This window comes from Trachypithecus francoisi, unplaced genomic scaffold (genome assembly GCF_009764315.1).
Source record: "Trachypithecus francoisi isolate TF-2019V2 unplaced genomic scaffold, Tfra_2.0 Lachesis_group10, whole genome shotgun sequence".
Lineage (NCBI taxonomy): Eukaryota > Metazoa > Chordata > Mammalia > Primates > Cercopithecidae > Trachypithecus > Trachypithecus francoisi.
The window spans coordinates 49,845,632-49,866,783 of record NW_022681455.1 but is presented as its reverse complement, the minus strand read 5'-3'; the positions used below and the strand labels follow the sequence as shown (position 1 = coordinate 49,866,783).

Genomic DNA, 21,152 nt, shown 5'->3' with positions numbered 1-21,152 from the left:
AAAGTCAGTGACGCCATTATGCATCTCCTTCAGCTACATGTATTTCTTAGATTAACACATAAGTCTTTCCTCCATAATGTTAGCTCAATGAGTTGTGCTCAACCACTGTCTCCCATGTATGTAGCACAATACTAGATGTTCAATATAAATCAATGAACATGACTGATTTGAAAATACACTGCTGTACGTCACATTTGCAGTGGTGCCTCCACTATCACCATTGATTTAGAGTTTAATATCATCATATAATAACTCTATCTGAGTTACATATAAATTGCGCTGATGACAATAAAATCTCTTTGCTCCTACAACACATGGTTTGCAAAATGTATTTTCAAGGTTTGGTGGTCTGCAGTGAACTTCAACTGCTCCAAAAAAGAAAAGTATAAAACATGGAGAGCTATGATAGGGGAGTTTTCTTGGTTGAAGATTAGTCCAAGTCTCTGACTAAATCTCTTACTGAATTTAGTAATAATCTTCTTTTGAAAGTGAAATTTTAGTAACTGAGATAAACAAATACCAGATTAAAAAAGGTTTTTTAAAACCAGAACATTTACTTTTTTAAGTTGTATTACTTTAGAAGCAGATATTATCTACATTGTGTTTTTACACATACACAGGTAAGAATTGTCTTTTCTTTTTTGTTTTTCCTTTTGAGATAGGGCCTTGTTCTGTCACCCAGGTTGGAATACAGAGGTGTCAACATAGCTCAATGCGGCATTGACCTTCTGGGCTCCAGCTATCCTCCCACCTCAGTCTTCCAAGTACCTGAAACTACAGGCATGCGCCACCAGGCCTGACTAATGTTTTTTTTTGGTAGATATGAAGCTGCTTTTTTTTTTTTTTTTTTTTTTTTTTTGCCCCGGCATATCTCGAACTTTTGGGCTCAAATAATCCTTCCACCTTGCCCTCCCAAAGTGCTGGGATTACAGGGATAAGTCATTGAGCCCTGCCTGTCTTTTCAAAAATTTCAAGTTAGTCCAGAACTAGAACTTCTTATCTACTTTCTTTCCCACATCCCAACACTTTAGTTTTATCCATGCTGATGTACTTTCATCTTTTATATACACCATCTGTTTCAACAAAAGACATTAACATGTGAAAAATTTCTTATAACATAGTGCAAGACGGAGTTAGAACCTCTCTAACTTGCCTCACTTGAGACTTTCTTCTTAACATTGGTAAGAATCATGCCCTTTTAAATGATGGTTTACCAAGTCCTTATAGGTATTAATGAAGAATAGTGTTCTGTTGTAATTGGCTCTAAAGCCCTCTTGCTTGTGAATGCTCTTGCTTGTACTCGAGGGTACCCAAAATTCCCAAGTACTGTTAGGACTTGACTGTCCAACGAGATGTGCACATTGCCTGAAAAATATTTTCATGTCACTCACATTTATTGGTTCTATGTGCTAAAAAAAAGTTATAGCTAAAAGACTGGAAATCTTACACCCATTTTAAAAATTATCACTCTTTTTTACAAAAATATTTGCACAATTTGTTTTTAAAATTGCTTGTACACTGTGAGTAAAATTTTATATGCATTTTTCAAAGATGAGTTTTATGAAATCACTTTTTTTTATTCAAGGGGAAATAATCCTGAAACAAAGAATGAACCTTATAAGACGGGTGTCCCATGTGAAGCCTGCCCAAATAACTGTGAAGACAAACTTTGCAGTAAGTTTTCTACATTCTGTTTGTTTACAGTTAACCCATTGGTCTGGGAACCGTACATCCTTTAAATTAAGCATTGAAAAACATTGCACTTTTGTACAGCTTTCATCTCATTCATACCAAAGAAAATACACAAATTATTTCTGCTTACCCCTCCCCAATTGCCAGAGTGACTGAAGACCATTGATTTAACCTGTGGCAAAGGAAATTACAAAGTCTAAGTCTGAGAACTCGAGTTCCCACCCGATAGATTAAAATACTTAATTAAGGTCAACCTAGATAAAATAGTGAAGTAAGTATAGATTTTTCTCTGCTCTCTAAAAAGTTCTTGGGCCCTCTTATTGCAGCCCATAATTTAGGCTTGTTGCTTTCAGTTTACCGATGTTCTCCAATTGCTTGCCACTCCATGATTACTCAGGTTGCCTGACCACTTTTTATGGCATGAAATTTTTACTGAGTGATCCTTATTCTTCTTTTGTTCCTGTGAACCACCTAAAAAGTTAGCTGATGCTCACATTATTCCTTACATTCCTTACAGCCTCTTTTTTTTTTTCAGTTTCTTGAATAAATCTTACCTAAGGTGAAGTTGTAGCCAAATGGGTGCCATTTCTGTTTATTTACTTAGATAGCCAAATTTCACTTTTTAAAGCCTACCTGCAACCATAATTTCTTAATTCCTAGGAATAATCTTGATTAAGATAAATTATATTAGTAATAAGTCTGTGGAGAAAAAAATAAACCTAAGAAAAATATCCTGTGACCTCCAACTTGAAAGGTCACTTATTTTTCTTCACCTAATCAGGTTACTCTATTTGCTGTTAAAGTAAGAAAGAAAATGGATTCTTCTTCCTCCTTTTACCTTTCTCTCATTTCTCTTCTCTTTTACTCTTAATTTATTTACTTCTCTGTCTGTCTCCCTCTCTCTTTCTCTGTATCCACTTCACTTTTTATACCCCATTTCTGGAAAAAAAATGTAGTTGCAGAGAGTTTCCTCCCCATCAAAAAAAAAAAAAAAAAAAAACAACCAATTATCTATGCCTTAGGGGGAGAAGGGATGGCAATTTAGTAGATTTTTAGAATCTAGGTGAGAAAAACAATGTCTGTAGTGGTATAACAATTTAATAGAAGTAAAAGAAGTGTAGGACAGAGAAATGTTACTCAAGAAGATTGATTCTATTACATAGATGATGTATATCATAAGCCCTTTCTTTACCTGTAAGTGTTTGAGGAAGTGAGAGCTATTAAAGAAATATATGAACTTAAGAATTGAACATATTGGGCACAAGCAATGCTAAAAATGTAAGACTTAAATATGCAGATATAAATCATTTAATGCAATTCAAATGAAATTTATAAAAATAATAATTCTTACTTATAATATTAGGAAAGTATATAAATTAATAACAACAGATAAAAGAAAACAATGGATTACAACACTTTATAGGTTCAAAGAAAAAAATATGTTGCCTCCAAAGAAAAAAAATCCATTGATAATCTTACAGATTCAAAGAAAAAAAGTTACCTCTAAAGAAAACAAATCCATTGATAGTCATATTTCACCAGAATATTACATAAGAGAATAAAGTAGGATAATGATAGGTAATTGATTTTTTCAAAAAGGAGTAATGACTTTGGCAAATTGCTGATTATAGGAAAAAGAAGCAGAGATACACTATCAAATATACAATTGCTCAGGAGTAATATAACATCCACATTTCATTTCCTTGTTGCACCTTGATAAATCCACTGTAGTTATTCTCCAAGTTCCTGAAAGGTGAATAAGTTTAATAATTTAGGAAGGGAAAATGTATATAGCGTAGAAAGATATTGACTAAAATAATAAACAGTAAGACATAAATAAATTTCATGCAAAGGTCAAACTTTATAATTGAAAGAGAAGAAGTATAATGGAAAAATTTAAATTGACCACCAAATTATCAAGATTCAAATTCAGGACTGCATGATAAGGTCAGAAAATCTTAAAAGAGAGAGAGAATTAAATTATTGTTATTCTTGCCTTTGTAGAGAGACAAATAGATCCATTTGTTATTTGTGATAGAGAATTCAGGTTAAAAACTATTTTAGTAAACTTTTTGGTGCTATTGCCCCAAATTTAAAATGTTGGGTATCTTCATTGTGATTGGAGAATTTTGTGTGCATTTCTGCCTCTGTATGTACCAGAATATAAGTGCGTGCACATCCATGGGATAGAGCAAGGTGAGAAAAATCACTAGAATGTTAATCGAGATAACTTCTGGGTGGGTGGGTGCCATCCTATATGTGGTTTTTAATTCCATTTTCCATTGGCTACACATCACTTTTAATAATCCAAAGCAAACCTTTAACCAATAAATAATGCAGCATTAGATAATTAGACAAAATAGTGTGAATATTTTATATTGCAATGGCATAGTTAATACTTTCAAAATGACAATGTAATTTAAAAAATGATTCCTCTCCAATCTGTTTATATTGGATTTGAAAAATTGTGATAAAAAATCTGTTTTGTACAAAGACAAAAATTTTACCTTTTTCTTTCAAATATGATCTTATCACTTGTTTTGCATTCAGATTTAGTTAGCTTATGCTAATGAAATTGAGTTAGCTATTGTTAATAAAAATTTCTTTGTGTCTTTAATAAGATGGTCTCTTTCCTCAGCAAATGTGATTTTCAAAAGGTTGTGTTGTAAAACCTATACTATTTTCTTTCAGCTAACCCCTGTATCTACTATGATGAATACTCCGACTGTGACTTACAAGTCCATTATCTTGGATGCAACCACTCGACAACTAACTTGTTCTGTAAAGCCACTTGTCTGTGTGACACTGAGATAAAATAGGTCTTTGTTATTTTCATCAGTTCTGTGCTGTGACGATGAGGAGAAGATGTCTGTTGGATCTTGTCTTTTGCTATAGTTCAGTAGTTTCTGCTAAATTTCATTTGATTTTAATCATGCTGGAGATCTTAACTCCTGTCTTGATACATCCTGAAGTAACACTGTTCTAAATTTTCTTAGCGCTGGAGTAAAAGGCCAAGTCCAACACCTGCCTTAAATTTAAATCATGCAATTTATAGTTCTTAAGTTGGCATAATTCAACTTACGGTATAACTGAGTCTCTCAACAGTAACCCGGGCTAAAGTAGGTCTTATGTGGTTGAACTCCCACCCCCGCTTTCCCCATATTTTCAGCCACTCTGATTATCTTCCCTGTGTAACTAACATCCAGTAATAATTCTTCACTTTTAAAATTTTACTTCTACTTTAAATCAATCATTAAAGGAATCCACAAAGCAAACAGAGTTCAGTCTCATCTTGCAAGGTAAATATCACTTAATTGGAAGTAGTTTAAATGTCTCATTGTTTTATTGTCACATCTATATATACATTTGTGAAGCAAGAAACAATAAAAAAAGCTTCGTGTGCCATTAATTTAACAAAATATGTATTCAGTACTGATTGCATACAAGATGCATGTTTATATATACAGAAAGAATACAGTTTCATTTCATTTCAAAGGCAGTATAAAAGAAATATAAAAATAGCATAATATGAGAAATAAATAAGTCCCTAAAGACCTATGGGTCACATATTATTATTGCCAGATGAGCATAAATAGCTTTTGTTTGGAGATTCAGGAAAGCCTTAAGGGTGGAATGACACATCTTCTGAGTAAACAGGATTGCAAAGGTTGTGGTTATTTCAACACAATGGAACAGCACAGTTAAGGCCAACAAACGTAAAATGCACTGAAGCATTAGGGAATATTGAAGGGCTTGACATGAGGAAAGGGAAGGCTAGAAATATTTGGTCAAATTTTAACATTATACCAAAGTTATACCCTACTTGTATATTTCTTTACTCATTTTAATAAAAAGTAGCTCTACCTACTTGTATATTTCTTTACTCATTTTAATAAAGTGTTTGGAAAAAAAAAAGACATCACCCACTTTCCAAAAGTAAAAAAGCCATGCCTCAAACCCATTCTGCATCATACAGAGGTTCTTGTCACAGATACAAAAATTCTGTGTGGCTCCAAGAAAAGAGGACAATTTGAGAATGATCCCCTCTTGACATGACCCATATCTTTCCACCTAGATCCATGGGCATTTCTCCCATGTAAATCCTTCAGACCCTTTCTCACTTTTTATTTAAACTACATTCGTTAGATCTAGCCACTTGATTGTATCTATCTTTTGAGTAATTGTCATTAGCATAATCATGGACATATTAACATCAGGAGAACAGTAACTTATCTTGGGACACTGTAAGTAGGATGGTACTTTATAGCTGAAATACTTAATAAATGGAACTCATTACAAAAATCAAAGTAATAATAATTTACTTAAGAAAATTAAATGCATGTGTTGTAGAAAATCTTTACTCATTTTTGCATTATCAGGTATTATGATTTCTCTTACCTCACCAAGGTAGCATTAGATTTTAGAGTGATTAAATTAGAGCCCTGAGTTCTGAATTTTGCATGCTAGATAACCAACTAATCCTGCAGTCTACTGTAGGCAGTGTTACCCTGTTCTTACACTACAATATGCTCTCTCTAGAAATTAACATGATACTTCTCAAAATTTGCATTCCAATACATCTCTTCCCACTTTGCATAACAGTAAGCATATTCAAATATTTCTTAAGGGTTGGGGGGAAGGAGGAGGAAGGGTAAGTCTATGTCTTAGGAAAATCAAGTAAGCAAGTAACAAAACTTTGACTTTGTCTACATTACCCAAGTTTAAATAATATGCTGGCTTATTTCACAATAAATTATATTTGTTAAATATAAAAAGTATTTCCCCCCAAAATATCTCAGAGCACATTGACTATGTGAAAAGTACCTCGTAATGAAGAAGATTCGGGGTAGGGGATGACCTCATGTACACCATTCTTCTATTATCTCAGAAGCTTTCAGAATCACACATATTGTTTGGAAAATCATTTTTAAAAGCTATTTTTAGATGACAGTGGAAAGAATTCTTATTTACCATGCAACACCTTTCTAAGAAACAGAAAGTCTTATACCTCTTTCCAAATGTTACTGAATATAGAATAAATATTAACAAATAATTTTGAAGCAGAAACAATATCCAGTGGCAGTCTGTACTTTCACAGTAGTAAAAAAAAAAAAAAAAAAAAAAAAAAAAAAGGTCTAGGTGTATAATACAAAGATTAAGAGCATGAGCAGAGATGTCATCCAGCTGGTTTGAATTCAGGGCACAACATGTGCTTGCTCTGTGACTTTGAAAAAGATTATTTTTCTTTGTCCTCATCCATAAGTTATAATAAGAGACAGAATCTACTTCATAAGTTTGTTTTAAGGATTGAATGAGTTCGTATGTAAAACCCTTAGAAAGGTATCTGGTGCTTAAAGTGTGCTCGATAACTATTAGCCAGCATTAGTATTCATTCTCTTCAAACTCCAGTCCCTGAGCTCTGCCCTTCAGACATAGTTGAGCGGCACTCTCTGGACTCTTCCTTTTGTGAACTCAGCAGTGAATACGTGTTATGGTAATAAATGAACAATCTCTTCCCCAACCTAAATAACATAACAAGTATGGAGTAATTTATTAATACAACAAAGGGGTTTTCAAGAAATCTATAGTATAAAACTACCTTTGATTAAACAAAACATTCAATTTAGCAGAAATATCTGATTTCACCACATTATTTAGTAATACAGTGCAATCATAATGGAAATAGCAAGAAGAGCTTTTATAGAGTTTATCCCAAATTCATTCAGAAAATAATTATTCAATAGAGACCACCAAAATTAAAATTAAATTAAAAGATGTATGTTTTGATAAAGATATTTATATATGAGAAAGATAACATTTGGAAAACAGTATTAAAATACTAGGGCAGGAAATTTGAACAAAATCATGACATGAAATCTTGAAAGTGTTTATTTGAAGACAGTAATTTCGCTGGAAAACTTTTTAAAAAATGAGCAAGTGAAAGGTTAAGATTATTTTTTAAATCTTTTATAGTTTAAAAGGTCAATACATAGTTGATCTGTGTGGCTTATGTATGTTTACATAAATATAAAAAATGAATCTATAGATTGGTAATAATGAAAAATGTTACATTAGAAAAAAAGAGGAGAGAAAAACCACTAAATAGATACAGAAATACACATGCCATTAAACAGAAAAGTTATCTCTTTCATAATACAAAAATGTATTTCAAATATATTTAGGATTATCTTTCTGTCCAGATAAGAATAATTAATCATATGCTAAAATCTACCCATCAGAGAAGTGGAAGAGGCAACCATTTCTATACATTATTAGTAGGAACTAAGTTTGTAGAAAGACCCCTATTTAAAGATACCAAGTGAATTAAAAAAACATGCTTTTTTTTTGTCAGTTTCTCATGAAGGAATGTATTATACTGAAATGCTCACATGCAAAAATATGTCTCTATAAAAAGATTTTTACTTAAGCATTATTTATAATAAAGGAAAACCAAATGCTATAAAAATACACCTAAGTGCAGAAATAAAAAGCTAAGTAAATTAGGAATGATCCATGATATGAAATACTAGGCAGGTGGTTAGAAAAACGATTAAAGTTTTTATATTCTTATGATGAGAGATGCAGTTTTCTAAAAGTCAAAATTATAGAATCTATACACATATGACATGATCTAGTCTTTCCCTCCCCCATCCACTTCTTCTGTTGCTCTCATTCCTCCTTTCACTCAAACATTTTCTGATTTTTTACATTTCTAACATCATGACTGGAAACACTTTATACCGTTGTGAGTTATTTGAAATATCTAATCCTTTGATTTCATTTTATTAAATTGTATAATTTGAAAAAATGCAGATAACCTTTTTAGACACACGTTTTAAGTAAGTAGAGGAATGAAAGTGAAAACAAAATATTAAACAATGAGTCCTTAGTGTTGTAAAATATTAATATATTCAGTGATCAAGAAGCACAAATCTTTGCCTGTTTCAAATGAGGACATAAACATTAGTAAATTTGAACACTAAAGAAATATGGCCAATAGTGTAGTTACAAGCAAAGCCCAATACCTGGTATTTGTTTTTAGTTTCAGTGTGTTTTATTTTCCCCAAAATCTTCTGTTTTCTCCTGAAAGTTGATACAAAAGAAAGTTCCCTGGGTATCCACCATGTGTCACATCACTTGGAAGAGGGAGTAGAAACCATGCTTACTTCAAAGAAGAATATTGGCTAAGTGACTTAAATAGCTTCATAGGCTATCTCCAAGAAAATGTGTGGCAAACAACGGTGTAATTTTTCAGAATGGTCTTCAACATCACCCTCATGCCCATAGCTTATCAACAGGGTCTATGGACAGAGTAGCACATTTACTCATAGTATGAAAACTCATGATATATTTCAAGGTCACTGTGGGGGGCGGAGTGTCACAGACTCAGGAGCCCAAAACAGGTACGTGTTTCTCTCTCTCTCTCTCTCTCTCTGGGTGTGTGTGTGTGTTTACATGTATGAATGAAAGTCAAGATGATCTGTGAAGCAAAGGTAGAAAAGATCAACATTCTGAATAAAAATCTGATTAGGTTGTCAGGTAGCAGTGAAGGGTAGGGTGGCACAAAATAGATTTAGATTACTGGGTAACTAGAAAAGAAAGCCTAAATGATGCCTCAAACAAAGATAGCACATTCTTGACTCTTCATTATAAGAATACTACAATATGGGGGCGGAGCAAGATGGCCGAATAGGAACAGCTCCAGTCTCCAACTCCCAGCGCCAGCGACACAGAAGACCGGTGATTTCTGCATTTTCAACTGAGGTACTGGGGTCATCTCTCTAGGGAGTGCCGGACAATCGGTGCGGGTCAGCTGCTGCAGCCTGACCAGCGTAAGCTGAAGCAGGGCGAGGCATCGCCTCACCTGGAAGTGCAAGGGGGAAGGAATCCCTTTTCCTAGCCAGGGGAACTGAGACACACACCACCTGGAAAATCGGGTAACTCCCACCCCAATACTGCGCTTTAAGGAACAGGCACACCAGAGAATATATCCCACACCTGGCCGGAGGGTCCCACACGCCCACGAGCCTCCCTCACTGCTAACACAGCCGTCTGCGGCGATCTATCCGCAAGGCAGCAGCGAGGCTGGGGGGGGGCGCCCGCCATTGCTGAGGCTTAAGTAGGTAAAAAGCCGCTGGGAAGCTCGAACTGGGTGGAGCTCACAGCAGCTCAAGGAAGCCTGCCTGTCTCTGTAGACTCTACCGCTGCGGACAGCGCACAGCTGCAGTCCATTAGGGGAAAGAGCGGGCCGCTGCAGACCCAAACGACTCTGTCTGACGGCTTTGGGGAGAGCCGTGGATCTCCTAACGCGGAGGTTGAGATCTGAGAACGGACAGACTGCCTGCTCAGTGGGTCCCTGACCCCTGAGTAGCCTAGCTGGGAGACATCCCCCACTAGGGGCAGTCTGACACCCCACACCTCACAGGGTGGCGTCACCCCTGAGAGGAAACTTCCAAAGAAGAACCAGACAGGTACACTCGCTGTCAGCAATATTCTATCTTCAGCAACCTCTGCTGCTGATACCCAGGCAAACAGGGTCTGGAGTGGACCTCAAGCAATCTCCAACAGACCAACAGACAGTCCTTCTGACTGTCAGACGGAAAACTATCAAACAGGAAGGACACCTATACCAAAACCCCATCAGTACGTCACCATCATCAAAGTCCAGAGACAGATAAAACCACAAAGATGGGGAAGAAGCAGGGCAGAAAAGCTGGAAATTCAAAAAATAAGAGCGCATCTCCCCCTGCAAAGGAGCGCAGCCCATCGCCAGCAACGGATCAAAGCTGGTCAGAGAATGACTTTGACGAGATGAGAGAAGAAGGCTTCAGTCCATCAAACCTCTCAGAGCTAAAGGAGGAATTACGTACCCAGCGCAAAGAAACTAAAAATCTTGAAAAAAAAGTGGAAGAATTGACAGCTAGACTAATTAATGCAGAGAAGATCATAAACGAAATGACAGAGATGAAACCCATGACACGAGAAATACGTGACAAATGCACAAGCTTCACGTAACCGACTCGATCACTGGAGGAAAGAGTATCAGCGATTGAGGATCAAATGAATGAAATGAAGCGAGAAGAGAAACCAAAAGAAAAAAGAAGAAAAAGAATGAACAAAGCCTGCAAGAAGTATGGGATTATGTAAAAAGACCAAATCTACGTCTGATTGGGGTGCCTGAAAGTGAGGGGAAAATGGAACCAAGTTGGAAAACACTCTTCAGATATCATCCAGGAGAACTTCCCCAACCTAGTAGGGCAGGCCAACATTCAAATTCAGGAAATACAGAGAACGCCACAAAGATACTCCTCCAGAAGAGCAACTCCAAGACACATAATTGCCAGATTCACCAAAGTTGAAATGAAGGAAAAAATCTTAAGGGCAGCCAGAGAGAAAGGTCGGGTTACCCACAAAGGGAAGCCCATCAGACTAACAGCAGACCTCTCGGCAGAAACTCTACAAGCCAGAAGAGAGTGGGGCCAATATTCAACGTTCTTAAAGAAAAGAATTTTCAACCCAGAATTTCATATCCAGCCAAACTAAGCTTCATCATGAAGGAGAAATAAAATCCTTTACAGATAAGCAAATGCTTAGAGATTTTGTCACCACCAGGCCTGCCTTACAAGAGACCCTGAAGGAAGCCCTAAACATGGAAAGGAACAAGCGTACCAGCCATTGCAAAAACATGCCAAAATGTAAAGACCATCGAGGCTAGGAAGAAACTGCATCAACTAACGAGCAAATAACCAGTTAATATCATAATGACAGGATCAAGTTCACACATAACAATATTAACCTTAAATGTCAATGGACTAAATGCTCCAATTAAAAGACACAGACTGGCAAACTGGATAAGAGTCAAGACCCATCAGTCTGCTGTATTCAGGAGACCCATCTCACATGCAGAGACATACATAGGCTCAAAATAAAGGATGGAGGAAGATCTACCAAGCAAATGGAGAACAAAAAAAAGCAGGGGTTGCAATCCTAGTCTCTGATAAAACAGACTTTAAACCATCAAAGATCAAAAGAGACAAAGAAGGCCATTACATAATGGTAAAGGGATCAATTCAACAGGAAGAGCTAACTCTCCTAAATATATATGCACCCAATACAGGAGCACCCAGATTCATAAGCAAGTCCTTAGAGACCTACAAAGAGACTTAGACTCCCATACAATAATAATGGGAGACTTCAACACTCCACTGTCAACATTAGACAGATCAACGAGACAGAAAGTTAACAAGGATATCCAGGAATTGAACTCATCTCTGCACCAAGCGGACCTAATAGACATCTATAGAACTCTCCACCCCAAATCAACAGAATATACATTCTTCTCAGCACCACATCGCACTTATTCCAAAATTGACCACATAATTGGAAGTAAAGCACTCCTCAGCAAATGTACAAGAACAGAAATTATAACAAACTGTCTCTCAGACCACAGTGCAATCAAACTAGAACTCAGGACTAAGAAACTCAATCAAAACCGCTCAACTACATGGAACTGAAACACCTCCTGAATGACTACTGGGTACATAACGAAATGAAAGCAGAAATAAAGATGTTCTTTGAAACCAATGAGAACAAAGATACAACATACCAAATCTCTGGGACACTTTAAAGCAGTGTGTAGAGGGAAATTTATAGCACTAAATGCCCACAAGAGAAAGCAGGAGAGATCTAAAATTGACACTCTAACATCACAATTAAAAGAACTAGAGAGGCAAGAGCAAACACATTCAAAAGCTAGCAGAAGGCAAGAAATAACTAAGATCAGAGCAGAACTGAAGGAGATAGAGACACAAAAAACCCTCCAAAAAATCAATGAATCCAGGAGTTGGTTTTTTGAAAAGATCAACAAAATTGACAGACCGCTAGCTAGACTATAAAAAGAAAAAGAGAAGGAATCAAATAGACGCAATAAAAATGATAAAGGGGATATCACCACCGACCCCACAGAAATACAAAAACCATCAGAGAATACTATAAATGCCTCTACGCAAATCAACTAGAAAATCTAGAAGAAATGGATAATTTCCTGGACACTTACACTCTCCCAAGACTAAACCAGGAAGAAGTTGAATCCCTGAATAGACCAATAGCAGGCTCTGAAATTGAGGCAACATTAATAGCCTACCCACCAAAAAAAGTCCAGGACCAGATGGATTCACAGCTGAATTCTACCAGAGGTACAAGGAGGAGCTGGTACCATTCCTTCTGAAACTATTTCAATCAATAGAAAAAGAGGGAATCCTCCCTAACTCTTTTATGAGGCCAACATCATCCTGATACCAAAGCCTGGCAGAGACACAACAAAAAAAGAGAATTTTAGACCAATATCCCTGATGAACATCGATGCAAAAATCCTCAATAAAATACTGGCAAACCGATTCAGCAGCACATCAAAAAGCTTATCCACCATGATCAAGTGGGCTTCATCCCTGGGATGCAAGGCTGGTTCAACATTCGCAAATCAATAAACGTAATCCAGCATATAAACAGAACCAAAGACAAGAACCACATAATTATCTCAATAGATGCAGAAAAGGCTTTTGACAAAATTCAACAGCCCTTTATGCTAAAAACGCTCAATAATTTGGTATTGATGGAACGTACCTCAAAATAATAAGAGCTATTTATGACAAACCCACAGCTAATATCATACTGAATGGGCAAAAACTGGAAAAATTCCCTTTGAAATCTGGCACAAGACAGGGATGCCCTCTCTCACCACTCCTATTCAACATAGTGTTGGAAGTTCTGGCTAGGGCAATCAGGCAAGAGAAAGAAATCAAGGGTATCCAGTTAGGAAAAGAAGAAGTCAAATTGTCCCTGTTTGCAGATGACATGACTGTATATTTAGAAAACCCCAAGGTCTCAGCCCAAAATCTCCTTAAGCTGATAAGCAACTTCAGCAAAGTCTCAGGATACAAAATTAATGTGCAAAAATCACAAGCATTCTTATACACCAGTAACAGACAAGCAGAGAGCCAAATCAGGAATCCATTCACAATTGCTTCAAAGAGAATCAAATACCTAGGAATCCAGCTTACAAGGGATGTCAAGGAACTCTTCAAGGAGAACTACAAACCACTGCTCAGTGAAATCAAAGAGGACACAAACAAATGGAAGAACATACCATGCTCATGGATAGGAAGAATCAATATCGTGAAAATGGCCATACTGCCCAAGGTGATTTATAGATTCAATGCCATCCCCATCAAGCTACCAATGACTTTCTTCACAGAATTGGAAAAAACGGCTTTAAAGTTCATATGGAACCAAAAAAGAGCCCGCATTGCCAAGACAATCCTAAGTCAAAAGACAAAGCTGGAGGCGTCACGCTACCTGACTTCAAACTATACTACAAGGCTACAGTAACCAAAACAGCATGGTACTGGTACCACAACAGAGATATAGACCAATGGAACAGAACAGAGTCCTCAGAAATAATACACACATCTACAGCCATCTGATCTTTGACAAACCTGACAGAAACAAGAAATGGGGAAAGGATTCCCTATTTAATAAATGGTGCTGGGAAAATTGGCTAGCCATAAGTAGAAAGCTGAAACTGGATCCTTTCCTTACCCCTTATACGAAAATTAATTCAAGATGGATTAGAGACTTAAATGTTAGACCTATACCATAAAAACCCTAGAAGAAAATCTAGGTAGTACCATTCAGGACATAGGCATGGGCAAGGACTTCATGTCTAAAACACCAAAAGCAACGGCAGCAAAAGCAAAATTGACACATGGGATCTAATTAAACTAAGAGCTTTTGCACAGCTAAAGAAACTACCATCAGAGTGAACAGGCAACCTACAGAATGGGAAAAATTTTTGCAACCTACTCATCTGACAAAGGCTAATATCCAGAATCTACAAAGAACTCAAACAAATATACAAGAAAAAACAACAACCCCATCAAAAAGTGGGGAAAGGATATGAACAGACATTTCTCAAAAGAAGACATCCATACAGCCAACAACACATGAAAAAATGCTCATCATCACTCGCCATCAGAGAAATGCAAATCAAAACTACAATGAGATACCATCTCACACCAGTTAGAATGGCAATCATTAGAAGTCAGGAAACAACAGTGTTGGAGAGGATGTGGAAATAGGAACACTTTTACACTGTTGGTGGGATTGTAAACTAGTTCAACATTATGGAAAACAGTATGGCGATTCCTCAAGGATCTAGAACTAGATGTACCATATGACCCAGCCATCCCACTACTGGGTATATACCCAAAGGATTATAAATTACTCTACTACAAAGACACATGCACACGTATGTTTATTGCGGCACTATTCACAATAGCAAAGACTTGGAATCACCCAAATGTCCATCTGTGACAGACTGGATTAAGAAAATGTGGCACATATACACCATGGAATACTATGCAGCCAAAAAAAGGATGAGTTTGCATCCTTTGTAGGGACATGGATGCAGCTGGAAACCATCATTCTTAGCAAACTATCACAAGAGAGAAAAACCAAACACCGCATGTTCTCACTCATAGGTGGGAACTGAACAATGAGATCACTTGGACTCGGGAAGGGGAACATCACACACTGGGGCCTATCATGGGGAGGGGGGAGGGGAGGGATTGCATTGGGGAGTTATACATGATATAAAAGTCATGCACATGTACCCTAGAACTTAAAGTATAATAAAAAAAAAAAAAAAGAGAAAAAAAAAAAAAAAAAAAAGAATACTACAATATATACTATATTCTGTATAGATGTGTATGGAGACAAAAACAAAATCTTTCAAAGTGTCCAGACTGATAATTGCCATGCAAGGTAATAGTGGACTTTTGAAATGTGCTCAAAGCCTACATAGTTGGGACATCATGGTAAACACTATGTTTTCCTTAACAAGGAAGGGCACTGCTATTCCCTCACTGCTAAAGGAATGGTGATACCAGAATAGCTCTGGGATTATATACAGCAAACCATTGTATCATAGTAGGGATGTGGTATGTTCCTTATACTTATATTAGCATGTAGTTACTATATGTTTTTATGGGAAGAAAAAATCATGAAGCAATATAGAAAATTTCATATTGCGAAACCAATGGCCTCATGTAAAAATGGAATAGAAATGTTTTTATCCGGCTTCACGGAACGTAAAGTTCAGAATTCACTACCACTTAAACGCAAAAACCTTCTAGAAAAGTACTTCCAAAACAAGACCATGAAGTGGTATTTATGGCATTCACAACAATATACACTGCATTTAGCAACCCTTTTGGAAGGGAACATTTGGGCACAAAAGGACCGTAAATACCATGTCTGGTCTTTTACTTAATCTGTACAACACCCTATAACACTTTTGATGAATTCTTTATGTAAATATCTCCAGTGTATGAAAAACTTCACATTTGTTAGTAAAATTTTGTGAATATTGGAGCTGCTTTAGGCATATAAATGAATCCTATTACAAAAACTTGAGAATATTATTTAGTAAAAGACATATCAAACGTGTATGTTCTTAAAATAAAGCTAAATTATCTCTGAAGAGGCATGATAATTATTTCCCTTCTGCAAATCTCAACTGCATTTAGGTTTCTGAATTGAGGTTGTAAATGTCAAATCATTTTTTCAAATAGTAACTATATTCAGGTGTTTGGAATTATGCTGAATGTTATTACTACACTGTGTCAGTTATACAGTGTCACTTCAACTACATATAGTCTTTTGTGATGGGATTTATTATTACAATTTTATGTATGTAAACACGAAGGCTCCAAAATTTTACATGACTTCATTATTAAATAGCTTGAAAATAATAGAGAGATCCTACACAAAAATAGCTCCTTCCAAAATTTAGATGCCATAAAATAGTATAGAGGAAGTTATTAGAAGACTCTAATGTGGAAAGTATACACATGAAATGTAGGTTTTGAAATTTCTTTTCTTTCTCATCCATTCCAAACACTTTATGAACAGGATTTTTAAATACTTGTTAAACTAAGCATTGTATAGAGCTGTCAAATAATAATTGGAATGTTAGAACCATGATAGAGAATTAGCTTCTAAGTGAGACTTGTTTCAATTTAGAGAACAGACCTGGTATGGAGCCCTGATACCTCTCTTTGTGTCTGAAACTATATGAGAGCTTCGATGGGGTTCTTATCTCATTTTAACCATTCCTTTGGACTGAGTCTAATACCATTCCCACCACTCCATCATGCCTTCAGAGGTATCCAGGAAAACTCAAATACCATTGAAATTTCCCTTGACCGATGGTCTTGTGATGACTATCACTGAAAATGTATCCACGTACATATCTAAATATAATGTATTAAGTGATGTTGTCATAGCAGAATTCTCACTTTGGCCAAGCTTTGAATTCAATTGTTTACTGAACTATGTCATGATCCCTCTTGATACTCTCTCCACCATTTTCTCTCTTTGTGCTTTTTAAAATTATTAGTATATTTAGGCTTAAGTCGGCCTTATATTATTTATTTTCATTTGTTTCTCTGTTTGTTATTCCTCTGTTTCTCTTTGCTTGCCTTCCTGTGAGTTATTTGAACATTTTTAATATTTCCATCTTAAATTTATACTGTTTTTGAGTGTACCACTTTGTATACTTTCTTCTAGTGGTTACTCTTCATATAAAAATATATATATCTACTTAAATTATCACAGTCTACTTGTATTGATATTTTGCCACTTAGAGTGAAGGGTAGAAACCTCACTTTTATTTAGGTACTTTTCCTTCCCACTTTAATAATATATTTAAGCTAAGTACTAACTTTACATATACGAAACATCTCCATGTGTGGTGTAACAATTTTCCCTTCAACCAACAAATATTTTAAGAAAATCATGAAGAGAAAATTTTCTTACATTTAACCCTTATTTTTATCCATTCTGATGTTCTTTCTTTGCTGAATTTTTAAAACTTCTCATCATTTCTTTTTATTTTTCTCTAGAAAACATCCTTTAGCCATTCTTTAAGGGTAGGCTTGCAAATCAATTATCTGACCCTTCTTTATGTGAGAATGCCTTTATGTTCCCTTTATTTCTGAAGTACACCTTCACTGGATATAGGATCCAGGGTTAATCATTATTTTTCAAGCACTTGTAAAGCATGCCACTCTCTTCTGAACTTTGTGGTTTCAAATGAGAAATCTACTGTCACTAAAATTGTTATTCTTCCATGGGTATATATTGTTTCTCTTTGCCTATTAAATTTTTTCATTAGCTCTAATTTTTCAGAAGTTTGTAAGGTGTTATGGCCTCTGTGCTCAGTTCTACTGAAGCCATTCCAAGCATTTTGTGGACAGTTTTTTCATTTTCTCTCTGGAGTCAGACAGTTATTGCCAATTTCTTTTTCTTCTTTATTATTTCACCCTTCTTAATCCTTTGGCTGAGTTGAGCAGGCTTTCCTTGTTCTGCTTTGGTTTGTTTGTTTTAATTTTTGCCTGATCCTGTTAGTAGTTCTGGGGTTGAGACTTCTGCAGTGCTCTGTCTAGTATACATGGGAAGCAAAAAGGAAACTCAGAGAAGTCATTTTCATGATGATACTCAAGTCCAAGGTCCTCATGCAATTTGCTTTCTTAGTTTCACTTCTAGAGTCTTCCTATGCTTGTTTGTTGTGTATGCTCAAGTTTCTCAGTTTTAAGAATGAGGATCTGAGAGAATGTGGCTCCTCTAACTTGGCTAATACCCTACCACTAAGTGAACCTACATTTTTTTGCATGAATGAAGATTTTTCCTAAGTTCGCTGTGTAGCAGGTCAATTATCTACAGATGCAAGAAAACAGAGGTTTCCTGACCTGCTATATATATAGTAAGCAATTCTTCTAATTGGTGAGGCTTTAAAATCTGAGTAAGAAGTTCTCCACTGTGGTTCAGGACCATGAAACATATTTGTAAAGTGACAAATCATTATGGCATATGGTACGTGTAAACTCTCTCAACAGAAAAATTTCTGGCAAGAAGTTGCTCTCAACTGAACGATAAAGAGCTAAATGTCTGAGGGATCCTTTTATTAGTATTATCTATTTCTATTTATTATGAATGTTTGTTATTTTATTTAAAAAATTGTTATTCTGTCAAGCACATTTGCAAACTACTTATATGGAATGTTACAGCTCATCATAGATACTGTTTAAAAATTGCAAATATATGAAGAAGAAGTTCCTACAGTATGTGATCATTGGCAAGTCAATCTCCTGCTTTTCAATTGCCTTCAGAAAATTCTAAAACACTCAAAGTAGTGCAATTATTGATGGTACCACTAATATAAATATGGACACAGTCTATTGGAAAAGATAACTTATAAGATGAAAGGATGACACAAAGAAACAACAAAGGATTTCTCCAGTATAATCTGAACCATGGTAATATTTTCAACAAGCAATATCTTATAACATCTGTTTAATGCACAAACCATATTGTTTTGAACAAATAAAGTAATTTGGCTTTTTAAAAAATATGGTCATAAGTTATCCATTTGCTGTTAACTATATATTAATATTTGTCTTTCAGGTTTTCACTTCCTTTAGTAATTTTCATCTGTTTGTGAAAAATGTCTTAACTTTTCTTCCATAAACCCCTTTACATGAGTATGTACTCGCAGTAATTCCTGGACCTGCAGTTTTGTTGTTCCTGAATTCTTTCCCACAACGTATTTCATGTATTATAATATTTTAAAAAATAATTTAGTTTAGCTGAGGATCTATTTTTCTATTTTTCCCCTGTCAGTAAGCCAATTCATCAAATATTATTTACCATATAAAGTATTTTCTCTTTTTCATTTATTTATTTATTTGATTTTTACGTTTTGTGTATACATAGTAGGTGTCTATATTTATGTGGTACATAAGATGTTTTGATACAGGCATGCCATGTGAAATAAGCACATCATAGAGAATGGGGTATTCATCTCCTCAAGCATTTATCCTTTGAGTAACAAACAATCCAATTACACTCTTTTAAATATTTTAAAATGTACAGTTATTATTGACTATAGTCACTGTATTGTGCTATCAAATAGTAGGACTTATTCATTCTTTCTAAATATTTTTGTACCCATTAACCACCTCCACCTCCTCCCCAACGCCCCACTACCCTATGCAGCCTCTGATAACCATCCTTCTATTCTCTATGTCCATGGGTTCAATTATGATTTTTAGATCCCACAAATGTGAGAACATGTGATGTTTGTCTTTCTGTGCCTGGGTTATTTCACTTAACATAATAATCTCTAGTTCCATTCATGTTTTTGCAAATGACTGAATCTCATTCTTTTTTATGACTGAATAGCTCTCCATTGTATGTATGTACCACATTTTCTTTATCCAATCATCTATGGAACCTAGTGTCTGAATGTACAGGGTCTATTCCTAAATTCTCTTTTATCCTATTGATCTATTTAAATCATTCTATGCCTTTTTCTCTGTGATTTCAATATTTAAGCTTCATATTTGTCTTAATATCTGACAGGGTGAGGGGCTCTATTATTATCTTTCTTAAATTTCCCTATTAAAAAGTTCTTATTTTCCCATTTAAAACTTACGATATGTTCATCTGTCCACCCTCTAAAAATCCTATGGATTATGATTGTCTTTGTATGAACTTATAGATTGTTTGAGAAAAATTTGCTTCTTTCATTGCCAAATCATCTCACCCATGAACATGTGTGTCAGTTATTTTTCCATATTTAAAAAAAATACGTTTAATAGAGTTTTAACGTGTTCTTCACTCATAGTGGCTAATAAATTTAAATTTGACCAATCTCTTGATATTTCAAAATACATTAAGAATGGAAGTGAAATTATTAAACCTGATAAAAAGAGCTGCTAAACTAATATGGAAAGTAAAATATATTATGTATAAAGAAGCCGTTATAATATGTCTGTCATGACTGCAATTGTTCAAAATATAAAATATAGCTGTAATTACTTGTCAAAGTTGTTTAAAATACCCAGGAGTAGTTTGAAAACTAGACATCTCTTATATGTGATTTATTTTTCCTTTCTGAAAACTTTAAACAATTTTCTTTTTTTCTTTTATTTATTTATTTTCTTTTTTTATTATTATACTTTAAGTTCTAGAACATGTGCGCAACTTGCAGGTTTGTTACATATGTATACATGTGCCATGTTGGTGTGCTGCACCCGTTAACTTGTCGTTTACATTAGGTATACCTATTGAAATGCTATCCCTCCTTCTTGCTGTGTTGTTTAAATTCATTTTGTTATTTCTAGGTACGTGTCTTAAATCTTAGCTGTTTTGCATAACAAATGGTCCTCTCTCTCTCCCCCTCTCTATTTTTCAGAGGTGAGGGTCTTGCTATGTTACCCAAGCCAGAGTGCAGTGACTACTTACAGACACAATCATAGCGCACTAGAGCCTTGAACTCCTGGGCTCCAGTATTTCTCCTGCCTCAGCCTCCTGAGTAGCTGGGACTACTCAGGAGTGCG

The 21,152-nt window shown here is 35.5% G+C and overlaps 1 protein-coding gene across 3 annotated transcripts in view; it reads left to right on the top strand.

Annotated features, from left to right (window-relative positions):
* CRISP1 (cysteine rich secretory protein 1) overlaps window positions 1-5,467 on the top strand; it is a 53,261-nt gene extending 47,794 nt beyond the window's left edge. Inside the window, exons 7-8 of one of the 3 annotated variants that reach the window (XM_033219896.1) lie at window positions 1,586-1,674; window positions 4,384-5,226. In XM_033219896.1, coding sequence (XP_033075787.1) covers window positions 1,586-1,674; window positions 4,384-4,511 — 217 coding nt within the window. In that variant the 3' untranslated portion in view covers window positions 4,512-5,226. Of the gene's footprint in view, window positions 1-1,585; window positions 1,675-4,383 lie in introns of all 3 variants that reach the window. The other 2 variants (XM_033219898.1, XM_033219899.1) reach the window with 2 other exon arrangements.
* The last annotated feature ends 15,685 nt before the right edge of the window (window positions 5,468-21,152 follow it).